We start from the raw sequence: 14,049 nt of genomic DNA, 5'->3' as shown, positions 1-14,049 counted from the left end.
TTTTTTAATAAGTATGCAAAAATTTCTACATTTCTGTTTTTTTTTTCAGTCAAGATGGGGTGCAGAGTGTACACTAATGTGAAAAAATGAACTTTTTTCGAATTTACCAAATCGCTGCAATGAAACAGTGAGAAATTTAAAGGGTCTGAATACTTTCCATACTGACTGTATGTGTACATTATTATAAGAGCATATTGTGATTTTTTTTTTTTTTGTGAATAACAGCAACTATCGTCCAACTATAAAGATCATATCACAAAACAAATGACTGTTTATCTTGTTTGATGGCTGACTGTCACCCTGTTTTCACTGTGCAACTCTTGGGGAAATGAGCAGAGGATGCTCATTCCTGATGACCATGCAGTGTAAAAGCACCTTTACATTTTCTTTGATTGGGAAGTGTCAGAACTCTTTGTGTCAAAACCTCAAAGAGGAGACAAACACATTTCCTGACACATCTGTGTAATCCACACAGTTCCCACATTCCTACAGTGTAGTTCTTTAGGAAAAGTCAGATGATGACCAATTACAGTTAACAAACAGTGACAACCTGACAATGTTTGATTTATTAAGTCTATACAGCTGCCATATGCTGTGTATAATGGGGGAATTCCGTCTTAAGTAAAATATGATATAGCACCAAGGGAATCTGTGGGGGGTGAAACCCCAAAATGTTGGACAGAAAAAAGTAGTCGGTCAATTTGAGGGGTCATAAAGTGGTGATATGACCTATTTACATCACTTAATTCAACATTTATTTTTTTTACCGTAGGCCCTCTCCTTCAGCCAACATGTCCAGCAAGAAGACCAAGGCTAAGACCACCAAGAAGCGTCCTCAGAGGGCGACTTCCAATGTATTTGCAATGTTTGACCAGTCCCAGATTCAGGAGTTTAAGGAGGCTTTTAATATGATTGACCAGAACAGGGATGGCTTCATTGATAAGGAAGATCTGCATGACATGTTGGCCTCCATGGGTATGTATCTAGTCAAGGCATCTGTTGGATTTCATGCAATTTGCCATTGTAATTCTATGTATTTTTCCAGAAGCAGCACCACTGTTTTCCAAGTGTTGTATTTGTATTTGGTTTTGCAATTAAAGCTCCAATCACTTAAATGAGGTTGAACTATGGCCAAGAGTGACGTTTCTAGGATGTTTCTGTCACACGTGCATTGAGGGTTTCATTAATGCTAAAAAAAAACTAGTGCAGCACACAGTGATATTTTTCCTGGGAAGGTAAATTGTAGTCAATGAGCTCTAAGGCGCTGTTGGTGTCCATCTTGTGACATGTCCTCCATTGTCATCATTTTAGTTTTTCTATTCTTACAAGGTTTTACTTACCTTTCAAGTTCAACCCTGACCGTTTTTCTTGTTTTGTCATTTTTTTACACTGGAGCAGTGATGACATGTCAATGTCAGCAAGAAAAAAAAAATTGGGCTAGAAAACCTCTTATATCTGACACCAAACAGCAAAATCACTAATAAACATTAGGCAATGAAAGATAATATGAATAATATATTAGAAATCAGATGGTAAAAAAAATGTACGTAGTGAAGCAATCTATATTGTACTGTTTGGATTTCTAGGTAAAAATCCCTCTGATGAATATTTGGAAGGTATGATGAGTGAAGCTCCTGGCCCTATTAATTTCACCATGTTCCTGACGATGTTTGGAGAGAAACTCAATGGCACTGACCCAGAAGATGTGATCAGAAATGCTTTTGCCTGTTTTGATGAAGAAGGCACAGGTACCCAGAGTTCATCGCAATATCATTATTTATTTTACTCACTTAGGCCGGTTACACACGTCCTGATATTTTCGGTACCCGAAAAACCGGTACCGGAGATGTCTGCGTGCCTGTTTGTCACATCCGTGTGTACCATCCGTTTGGCATCCATGTGCTGTCCGTGTTTTGAAACCATTTGTTTCAATTTTAACCCTATGACTTTAAAAACGCACACGGATGGCACATGGATGCCATCCGTGTGCAGTATGTGTTTACACGGTCCCATTGACTTGTATGGGTATGTGTGATCCGTGCTGTCGCTCAAAAACGGACATGTCAGCCTGTTTTGCACATGGTCCATGAAAACACGCTGACATCTGCATAGACCCATTTATTTGAATGGGTGTACATGTGTCACGGTCTCCAGTACGTGAGAAAACTGTCACCAAATGTACCGGAGACACTGACGTGTGAAACCAGCCTTATACAGCGCCATTCATCCCACAGCGCTTTACAGACATTATCATGTTACTTTTAAGTTTCCAGTTTTCCTCCTGTATACTCTGTAGATATTTAAAAAATGTGATGATGCAAGTTACCTCTTTTCCTTTTTCTTGACACAATTCTGTTGTGACTAATGCAACATCATGTAATAGAAAACTCGCCTTAGCCATTTTCTGGAGTGGCCTATGTATGAACTTGCTGTATGAAAATGAACTGTGTGCTAATAGACTTTTCACTGTTCCCATGTAGTGCAAATCAGTTCACCTGTTGAATGTGAGTTCAGTTGTAGTACCAAAGAACAGCCACAGACAGCTTTATAGTTAGATAGATATTGTTCCAGAAAATGTAGTATACAAAAAAAGTGTGTGGGGGGGGGGGGGGGGGGAGCAAATTGGACATAATTTCATACACAACCTCAACAATGGGCCAGGCAAACTATTTGGCACCCTCAACTTAATATATGGTTGCACACACTTTGGAATAAATAACTGCAATCAATCACCTCCTATAACCATCAACAATCTTCTTACACTTCTCAACTAGAATTTTGGACCACTTTTCTTTTGCAAGCTGCTCCAGGTCTCTCATATTTGAAGAGTGCCATCTCCCAACATCAATTTAAAAAAATTCTCCACAGGTGTTCAATGGGATTTAGATCCAGACTCCTTGCTGGCCACTTCAGAACTCTCCAGCGCTTTGCTTCCATCCATTTTTAGATGCTTCTTGAAGTATGTTTGGGGTCATTATTCTGCAGTAAGACCCAAGACCTAGGGTGCAAACCCACCTTTCTGATAGTGTTCACTACATTGCTAACCAAAATCCCTTGGTAATCTTCAGATTTCATGATGCCTTGCTCCCAGTGCCAGAGGCAGCAAAACAACCCCAAAACCTCTTTGAAACTCCACCATATAGGTACTGTGTTCTTTTCTTTATAGACCTGATTCAATTTTCTGTAAACAGAAAATGATATGGTTTACCAAAAAGCTCTATCTTGGCCTCATCTGTCCACAAGACACTTTGCCAAAAGGATTTTGGCTTACTTATGTACGTTTTGGCAAACTACAGTCTAGTTTTTTGTCGGTGTCAGCAGTGGTGTCCTCCTCGGTCTCCCGCCATAGGGTTTAATTTCATTCAAATGTCAACCGATAGTCCATTAAAAATTCCAAAGGTTGCATAGACAGGGCAAGGGAGCAAAAATGAATATTAATCTCTTTTCACTCCCATAGGCGTGGAGTGAATATTCGTTACCTTAATGAGCGGTGACACATGATCTCTTGGCCGGAAGAGCTGCTGGCATGGAACGAGATGCAGCGAGGGCGCGCAGGGAAGGTAAGTAGGATGTATTTGTTTGTTTATTTATAGGAGCCATGCATGCAAGGACTGGGATGGTGAGCCATGCATACAAGAATGGGGATAAGAAGCCATGCATACAAAGACAATGATGGGGAGCCATGCATACAAGGACAGGGATGGGGAGCCATGCATACAAGGATATGGATGGGGAGCCATACGAACCCGGCTTATACTCGAGACAATAAGTTTTCCCAGTTTTTCGTGGCAAAAGTAGGTGCCTCGGCTTATACTCGGGTCAACTTATACACAAGTATATTCGGGTATGTCCTTTTTGCGTTTTTGTCCTTTTTTTGTGTGTGTGTGTGTGTTGCTCCAATTCGCACAAAGGAAATAAACATGTGTATAGCAAAATGTGCAACTGAAATACTTTTCTGGGAAAAATACTTCATTTTCTGAAACCACTTCAAAGGTGAAGTATTTTTCCCAGGAAAAAAATAAAAAATAAATAAAAAAATATATATATATATATATATATATATATATATATATATATATATATATATATATATATATATATATATATATATATATATATATATATATACTCCTCCAAAAAATAAAGGGAACACTAAAATACCACATCCTAGATATCACTGAATGAAATATTTCAGTTGCAAATCTTTATTCATTACATAGTGGAATGTGCTGAGAATAATAAAACATAAAAGTGATCAATGTAAATCAAAATGAATATCACATGAAGGTCTGGATTTGGAATGATACTCAAAATCAAAGTGGAAAATCAAATTACAGGCTGATTTAACTTCAGTGGAAATGCCTCTAGACAAGGAAATGATGTTCAGTTGTGTGTGTTGCCTCCATGTGCCTGTATGACCTGTATGTGCTGTGCGGCGCTCCAAAGAAATGCCACCCTACACCACTACTGACCCACTGCCAAACCAGTCATGCTGAACGATATTGCAGGCAGCAGATCGCTCTCCACAGCATCTCCAGACTCTGTCACCTCTGTCACATGTGCTCAGTGTGAACCTGCTTTCATCTGTGAAGAGCACAGGGCGCCAGTGGCGAATTTGCCAATCCAGGTGTTCTGTGGCAAATGCCAAGCGTCCTGCACGGTGTTGTGCTTTGAGCACAACCCCCATCTGTGGACGTCAGGCGCTCAGACCATCCTCATGGAGTCGGTTTCTAACCGTTTGTACAGACACATGCACATTTGTGGCCTGCTGGAGGTCATTTTGCAGGGCTCTGGCAGTGCCCCCTCCTGTTCCTCCTTGCACAAAGGCTGAGGTAGCGGTCCTGCTGCGGTGTTGTTGCCCTCCTACGGCCCCCTCCACATCTCCTGGTGTACTGACCTGTCTCCTGGTAGCACCTCCAGCATCTGGACACTACGCTGACAGAAAAACCAAACCTTCTTGCCACAGCTCACATTGATGTGCCATCCAGGATGAGCTGCACTACCTGAGCCACTTGTGTGGGTTGTAGAGTCCATCTCCTGCTACCAGGAGTGTGAAAGCACAACCAACATTCAAAAGTGACCAAAACATCAGCCAGAAAGCATTGGTACTGAGATGTGGTCTGTGGTCCCCACCTGCAGAACCACTCCTTTATTGAGTGTGTCTTTATAATTGCCAATAATTTCCATCTGTTGTCTATTCCATTTGCACAACAGTATGTGAAATTGATTGTGAAACAGTGTTGCTTCCTTTGTGGACAGCTTGATTTCACAGAAGTTTGATTTACTCTGAGTTATATTCTGTTGTTTAAGTGTTCCCTTTATTTTTTCCATATTTCTGCTTAAAGTTGACCTAAAACTACATTAGATCTTCACAGAAGTCCTAAAAGTAAATAAAGAGAACCAAATGAATGGAACATATCAGTCTTTTTCATTTATAAGTGATCCAATATCACATGTCTGTGAGTGGCAAATGTTCCCTTGAGAGACAACTCATGTGCAGGTTTTCTGACATTTTTCTTTAGAATTTCCTGTCATACTTCAGAATTCATGGCAAGCCATCCTGTCCCCATTTGCAACAAAACAATCCCAAGCCAAGATACAATCACCACCATGTTTCACAGATGGTATAAGGATTTTATGCTTTAATGCAGTGTTTTTGTTTTTTTCACTGTACATGACGCTTCTTAAACAAAAATACTCTATTTTCTCTTCACGAAAGACTGCACGAGACGAGAGAAAACCACTGACCCAGGACAGGAAACCTATAGGTATAAAAAAGTTGGTAGTTTCCTAGATGGGAAACCTGTAGGTCCCGGATTTTGTCCTGGAAAAGGCATGGGAGGCCGTTAATTCTCTCCTCCCACCCCTCCAACAATTTCGCCAACTTTAAGGGTATGTGCAGAGATTGTAGATTTGCCTGTGGAATTTTCTGCTCAGATTCTGCATCTCTTGGCAGAAAACGCAGGATTTGATGCGTTTTTGATGCGGATTTTCATGCGGATTTGTAAGCATTTTTGTAAGCTAAATAAAGATCTATTATTTAACAAAAAAAAGAATTGCAATGTAATTTCTTGTCCAACCTCTTCGTTTACACACACAGAAAGATAGATCTATAGATAGGATTTGTTTTATCCAAAACGTTGCCACGCCACAAGGCATTAAAGTCCTCTTTTTTACATCTTTTTGTGCCGTTTCCCTTTTTGTTTACTTAATAAATAGACAGATAATACCAAGTCCGATGTTTAGCAATAAACATAATAAAATGGTACATATAGAGTTAAATAAAGACACTCACTCACTCACTCACACTCTCTCTCATGCAGCCACACACTCCGGTCCCGAGTGCAGGTGGCAGTGCCGGCTATTGATGCGAGAGACTCGTGCGAGTTTCTCACAAGTGTGACCCCGGCCTTAAACGCAATATCTATTTAATTTTTTAAAAAAAATTGAAAAAAATAAATGTTCTGGGCTCCCATGCAATTTTCTACGCCAGTGAGGGAAAGGCAGCAACTGATGACCGATGTTTATAGCCTAGGAAGGGGTTAATACCCATGGATCTTCCCAGGCTATGAATATCAGTCCGCAGCTGTATATTTAGCCTTCACTGGTTATTAAAATAGGGCCCCCAAAAAAACCACGTGGGGTTTTCAGCTGCGGCCTGATATAGCCTAGGAAGGGACCATGGATATTGCCCCCTTCCCCCCGGCTACAAACACCAGCACACAGCCGCCCCAGAAATGGCGCATCCCACTGCCCTGTAGCGGTGGCATATGGGGTAATAGGGGGTTAATGTCACCTTTGTATTGTAAGGTGACATCAAGCCAGCTTAGTAATGGAGAGGTGTCAATAAGACACCTATCCATTACTAATCCTATAGACGTTAAAGGGTTAAATATAGACACAGCCAGAATAAAGTATTTTAATGAAATAAAAAACACAGTTTTGCCATCTTTATTGTTACTCCTAATTTCTGCAACGCCTTCGATCTCCTGTAAAAAAGAAAAAATAATAAACCAACACAAATACTCCCAGTCCATTTAACGAGTGTCCTACGACGATCGCCCCTATAGAGCGGTCACTTCAGGAGATGTGACCGCTCTATAGGCCTACAGTGACACACTGACAGGAGACAATGGCTCCTGCAGTGTTATCACTGAGAGTTCAATGAGTTCAGCCTCTCATCTTTATGGCACCGCTGCATGAGAATTTTCTTACGCAGCGGTGCCGCAAGTGACAGTATGAACTCTGCTGAACTCTGTGGAGGGATACAGTGCGGATAATTACCTGCCGGCATTGTATCATGCCTGCGCGCGCACACACACACACACACACACACACACACACACACACACACACACACACACACACACACACACACACACACACACACACACACACACACACACCCGCCCACACTCTTCCTCCTCTCAATCTGCAGCATTTCTCGCGCCTGACTCCGCAGCAAAGCTGCAGATCTTTTTAAACCTGCGGATTTGCCTGACACAATGGTAGTCAATGGTTGCAAAAACGCTGCAGATCCGCAAAAAGAATTGACATTCTACAGAAAATAAAGGGCTGCAAATCCGTGCTTTTTTTTCCCATGGCATGTGCACAAAAATTGTCAATTTCCCATTGACTAACATTGCTTGTGCACTACACTGTGGATTTTATGCAATTTCGCGAGTCCAAAAACGTTGCGGAAACGCATCAAAATCCGCAACGTGTACATAGCCTTATCATCCACTGGGGGGACGATTAAAGTTCTATCAAGAGGCTTTGTCAAAAAATGTTGTCCAGTATATTGATCCTAAATTCTATAAAAGACTGGTTCAAGTTACAATTTCTAATTTTTACGAGAAAAAAAAACTGCTTACTGACCCAAGTCCTGTTCGAGAGGGGCAGTCAGATGTAGAAGTAGAAACACTATCCTTGTTGGCAAATGAGGCATTAATCCCAGGTCCAGTTGTAGAGCATAGGTCCCTGCATAGGGGCAGAATTTTATTCCCATCTTTTATTGGTATACAAACCTAATGGCACCTACAGAATAATAATGTATCCCAAATGCTTGTAGAAATTCATCACATACATGAAATTCAAGATGGAAACTATAAAATCTATTTTGGATATTCTCTATCCCTGTTGTCTCATGTTTGTAATAGATTTAAGAGATACTTATTATGTGCATATACAATTGGTATAAAAGTCTACACTCATGTTAAAATTTTTAGGCTTATATCACGTAAAAAAATGATACCTAGAAAAGGTTCTGGAATGATTCTTCTATCTTTAATGTTGCCTATAATTTGTACAATTCAATTGAAAAACAGTTTTGTTTATTTTTACACCCAAAAATATTTAAAATGTAGTTTGGATAAATATGCACACCCATTAACTAATACAGCTTTCGGTCTTTTTGGATAGAAGTCTATTATCATAGCAAATCTAGAATTTGCAATCTTTGCCCACTCTATCAGATTATCTCATGCCTGTTGTGGGCTACTCTTGTGTGAGACATAATGATGAAGCGATGGCCGGGGGACCACCACGGTGCAGAAAGACTACTGTACACAAGATGAGGTGCAAACAACAAAGGGTAGATTTATTGGGAGGCAAGGAATGAAGTGGGTGAGGAAGATGCAAACAGGGGTATGCAATGGCAAGAGACACTTTACAAGAGTTATAAATGTTATCTTTCCCGTAAAATAGCACGGTGCTCCAACTATTACAGACTCCAAATATGTCTCACAAGCAAATTTAAACAATAAACAAATAACGATGCTACTCTACATATAACGTCCCTGGCCTTTACTAAGCAGGTCACATGGCTCCCGTGTACTGACTACTGAAGCCTACACTAGGCCCTAACAGGTGCACCAAACAGGAACAGACTCACGGTGATGTTGGGGACTCAGGTCCAGTCCCAGGGGGGCCCCAGAAGTCTAATAAGGTGGTGCGCAGGGTTTTCTGTGAGCTCTGTGAAGCGTGGTCTTCTCCTTGCTTCTGGGCCCTAGGGATGCTCCTGGAAACTGTAAGTCCCTTTCTCAGTATCTTCGTGGCTTCACAAACTAGCACAGAACAGCCACCTTTGCTGTACCCGGAAAAGTCTTGCAAATTTCACAATCCGTCCCAGGCTGTGGGACCTTTCTTGTCGCAAACAGCACACAGTTCTCTCTGTAGCAGCTTCAGCTCACACACAGTTCAGGCTCAACTCCTCCCCCAATTCTAGGGCAGTTCATCTTCACAGTCTATAGCAGAGGGAAGCAGAACATTCCATCACACCAGACAAGGGGGTGCTGTCTCTTAAAGTGGCAGCATGCTACTGTCCATAACAGCACCATCCTCTTACAATGACACCCTGCTGTGCTGTCACTGTAATTTAATGATATATAGAGAGGAGCAACACAGCTGAGTTTAGCTGTGTCACATTACAAATGTTTCTATCAGCTTTCCTCCTCTCCTAGCACTGTAAAGGTACCTTCACACGAAACGACTTTATAACGATATCGCTAGCGATCCGTGACGTTGCAGCATCCTCGCTAGCGATATCGTTTAGTTTGACAGGCAGCAGCGATCAGGATCCTGCTGTGATGTCGCTGGTCGCTGAATAAAGTCCAGAACTTTATTTGGTCGTCCGATCGCTGTGTATCGTTGTGTTTGAAAGCAAAAGCAACGATACCAGCGATGTTTTACACTGGTAACCAGGGTAAACATCGGGTTACTAAGCGCAGGGCCGCGCTTAGTAACCCGATGTTTACCCTGGTTACCAGCGTAAAAGTAAAAAAAACAAACAGTACATACTTACATGCGTCCCCCAGCGTCTGCTTCCTGACACTTAACTGAGCGCCGGCCCTAAAGTGAAAGTGAAAGCACAGCGGTGACGTCACCGCTGTGCAGTTAGGGCCGGAGCTCAGTCAGTATCAGGAAGCAGACGCTGGGGGACGCGCAGGTGAGTATGTACTGTTTGTTTTTTTAACTTTTACGCTGGTAACCAGGGTAAACATCGGGTTACTAAGCACGGCCCTGCGCTTAGCAACCCGATGTTTACCCTGGTTACCAGGGGACTTCGGCATCGTTGGTCGCTGGAGAGCGGTCTGTGTGACAGCTCTCCAGCGATCAAACAGCGACGCTGCAGCGATCGGCATCGTTGTCGCTATCGCTGCAGCGTCGCTTCGTGTGAAGGTACCTTTAGCCGTATTGTACTGCCACCCCCCACATGAGTTCAGAGAAAAGAGCTTGAAGTGTTAGTATCACACTTATGTCTCTTTTGTTCAACTTGTAATTTGTCTGATCTTACTACATTGTAGGGAGTCCCTCTGTGAGTGCAGACTTATGAATCCCCCAGCGCACGCACAGTGTGCTGTGAGGATTTGCCGATTTCTGAGCCGGGAGCGGCTGTGATGTATGTGATATTCATGCTCCCGGCCAGAGTCGATCTAGTGGGCGTGGCCTAGCTCCATACACTTGTATTGAACGAGGCTGCGCTCACATGATGGCCGCATCCCTAGATGGGGCACAGCCTAGCTCAATGCAATGGAGTGTATGGAGTGAGGCCATGCCCACTAGATGGGTTCTGCCCAGCAGTATGGGTAAGGAAGTGGCGGAGGACCTCCATGCTTCCTCTTTCCTTCCTGTGTGACCTCCGTGCACTTTATGTAAATATGTTACAATTACTATGTACTACCAATGAATTGCCTGGCACTATTTATATTGTGCAATGTGGGGAGTTCCCCTTTAAGTGTCTATGTATTGCTCTAAGTTAGGGACAGTTGAGAGTTAAAATGTGAGCTGGACTAGCAGACAGAAAAAGGCATCAGGAAGCTGCTGTTTCTGTAATAGCTCTGGCATGTTTGCCCTGGGTAGGTGTGCAGCAGCATCCGGGGCATTGCTAGACCCCAGGAGGGGATAGAATCTGTTGCCCCAGACTTAAAGACTGCAACACGGGCTCAGGACTTGGTAAGGGCCCCGCCGAAGGGACTTCAAACGTCCAGATTCCTGCATATGGACTACTGCTTCTACTGGCCACCATGGCTGTTGTCGGTATAGCCACAGACATTGCTAGGGAGAGAACAGGAAGCCAGTGTTGTACTTCATTTCATCTCTGTTATTAAATTTCGTTCCCTGTTGGACTGCAAGTTGTGTCCTAGGATTGTGTCCGTCCGGTCTATCTCTGTGCAAGGTTTCGGGGTGTCTATTGACTGTGGCTTAGTTGACTCGGCTGGGACTACCACCCCAGACCACCTTGTTACACTTCGCGTAGTGCAGCAGGATGGACCCCACAACTCTGCAACTCTGAGTAATGAAAGAAATGTCTGGAACATTGTGATTTAGAACTTGGGACTTGTGTTTTGTTACCCGCCGTGACAGCATTGCAGATGGCGGCTGGCAGAGAATGTGAGTTGTTGACCACTATGGAAAAGAGAACAAAGATGGCGCTGACCGATGCTGAAAAGATGGCGTCCATTGACTCGAAAATAATGCATACAGCACTGCTGTTCTAGGCTCAAAAACTGGCGAATCCTCGCAGCACCCAGTGTTTGCATCGGTGGGATTTTCAAGTCTTCAGTTAGAGTGTTTGCAGACTTATCAATTGAGACTGGACAGCCACTTTAACTCTCTCACAGGCAGGTTACTCCTGTGTGGGACATAAGGACAGCCCTGATATCACTACTGTGTGACTACGAGTTTGACATGATTGATGTAGGTTTGGCAAAACATAGCCTTGGATGTTTTTCTTTGGAATAAGAAAAGGCTTCCATCTTGCCACTCCACCCCACAGGACTAGTAATGCACTGTTGTGCCACATTTAGCCACTTTTTACAGGGTACCTGCCAGCAGGATTACTCCCTTGGTAGAAAATCAAAGATTATATCAACTGTGTATTCAATTATAGAATCCCTGTTTCTCTTTAGAAAGTGTTGTGTTCTCTAAATTAATTTCTTCTTGCAGTTCAGTGAGTTCAAATACACTTCTGTCAACTTCAAGTAGAAATCCTGTCCTAATGGGATGGGGATGTTGGTCATCTACAGTACAGACAAAAAGTTTGGACACACATTCTCATTTAAAGATTTTTCTGTATTTTCATGACTATGCTAATTGAACATTCACACTTAAGGCATCAAAACTATGAATTAACACATGTGGAATTATATACTTAACAAAAAAGTGTGAAACAACTGAAATTATGTCTTATATTCTAGGTTCTTCAAAGTAGCCACCTTTTGCTTTGATGACTGCTTTGCACACTCTTGGCATTCTCTTGATGAGCTTCAAGAGGTAGTCACCGGGAATGGTTTTCACTTCACAGGTGTGCCCTGTCAGGTTTAATAAGTGGGATTTCTTACCTTATAAATGGGGTTGGGACCATCAGTTGTGTTGTGCAGAAGTCTGGTGGATACACAGCTGATAGTTCTACTGAATAGACTGTTAGCTGCTTTTTTCTTGCCATAATACAAATTCTAAGTAAAAAAAAAAATGAGCGGCCATCATTACTTTAAGAAATGAAGGTCAGTCCAAAAAATTGGGAAAACTTTGAAAGTGTCCCCAAGTGCAGTGGCAAAAACCATCAAGCGCTACAAAGAAACTGGCTCACATGAGGACCGCCCCAGGTAAGGAAGACCGAGAGTCACCTCTGCTTCTGAGGATATGTTTATCCGAGTAACCAGCCTCAGAAATTGCAGGTTAACAGCAGCTCAGATTAGAGACCAGGTCAATGCCACACAGAGTTCTAGCAGCAGACACATTTCATCTCTACAACAACTGTTAAGAGGAGACTTTGTGCAGCAGGCCTTCATGGTAAAATAGCTGCTAGGAAACCACTGCTAAGGACAGGAAGAGACTTGTTTGGGCTAAAGAACACAAGGAATGGACATTAGACCAGTGGAAATCTGTGCTTTGGTCTGATGAGTCCAAATGTGAGATCTTTGGTTTCAACCACCGTGTCTTTGTGTGACGCAGAAAAGGTGAACGGATGGACTCTACATGCCTGGTTCCCACCGTGAAGCATGGAGGAGGAGGTGTGATGATGTGGGGGTGCTTTGCTGGTGACACTGTTGGGGATTTATTCAAAATTGAAGGCATACTGAACCAGCATGGCTACCACAGCATCTTGCAGCGGCATGCTTTTCCATCCGGTTTGTGTTTAGTTGGACCATCATTTATTTTTCAACAGGACAATGACCCCAAACACCCCTCCAGGCTGTGTAAGGGCTATTTGACCAAGAAGGAGAATGATGGGGTGCTACGCCAGATGACCTGGCCTCCACAGTCACCAGACCTGAACCCAATCGAGATAGTTTGGGGTGTGCTGGACCGCAGAGTGAAGGCAAAAGGGCCAACAAGTGCTAAACATCTCTGGGAACTCCTTCAAGATGGTTGGAAGACCATTCCCGGTGACTACCTCTTGAAGCTCATCAAGAGAATGCCAAGAGTGTGCAAAGCAGTCATCAAAGCAAAAGGTGGCTACTTTGAAGAACCTAGAATATAAGACATATTTTCAGTTGTTTCACACTTTTTTGTTAAGTATATAATTCCACATGTGTTAATTCATAGTTTTGATGCCTTCAGTGTGAATGTACAATTTTCATAGTCATGAAAATACAGAAAAATCTTTAAATGAGAATGTGTGTCCAAACTTTTGGTCTATACTGTATATCATACCATTTTTTTCACACCTAGAATACCTGTTTGTCCCTACAGGTGACTTCAACAGCGGAGCCAAGGAGTACACTATAAGAAAACAAGCCCACTAGCTCCTTTTTTGGCCAAAAAGAGCCTGGAATTCCAGGGCTCAGAATGCTTTCAATCAAATCTTATGGTCCTTCCTTAGTCAGTTCTAAAATTTATACCAGACCATGGATATCCTTTCTGCCTAAAGCTGAGGTTGATCCTTTTCTTCTCTCAGTAGCTTATTAATAAAATTCTGGGGTTCAGTCAGCTGTGGCCAGATTGGGGGTCTTAGTGTTAACATCATTAAAGTCCTAGTTTCAGCTCTTAGTGCTCTGTTTGTTGTCAGAATTGTCTACCATTCCTGGATTGTTAGATTTTTGTTTT

The 14,049-nt window shown here is 42.5% G+C and overlaps 1 protein-coding gene across 2 annotated transcripts in view; it reads left to right on the top strand.

Annotated features, from left to right (window-relative positions):
• The window catches only part of MYL9 (myosin light chain 9), a 64,701-nt gene that overhangs the window by 41,903 nt on the left and 8,749 nt on the right, over positions 1–14,049 (top strand). For both annotated transcript variants that reach the window (XM_077251594.1, XM_077251595.1), the window contains exons 2-3: positions 773–975; positions 1,587–1,748. In XM_077251594.1, coding sequence (XP_077107709.1) covers positions 773–975; positions 1,587–1,748 — 365 coding nt within the window. The remainder of the gene's footprint in view (positions 1–772; positions 976–1,586; positions 1,749–14,049) is intronic.

This window comes from Ranitomeya variabilis, chromosome 4, assembly GCF_051348905.1.
Source record: "Ranitomeya variabilis isolate aRanVar5 chromosome 4, aRanVar5.hap1, whole genome shotgun sequence".
Classification (NCBI taxonomy): domain Eukaryota; kingdom Metazoa; phylum Chordata; class Amphibia; order Anura; family Dendrobatidae; genus Ranitomeya; species Ranitomeya variabilis.
The sequence above is the reverse complement of the archived record's forward strand: the minus strand, read 5'-3'. Positions and strand labels throughout refer to the sequence as shown.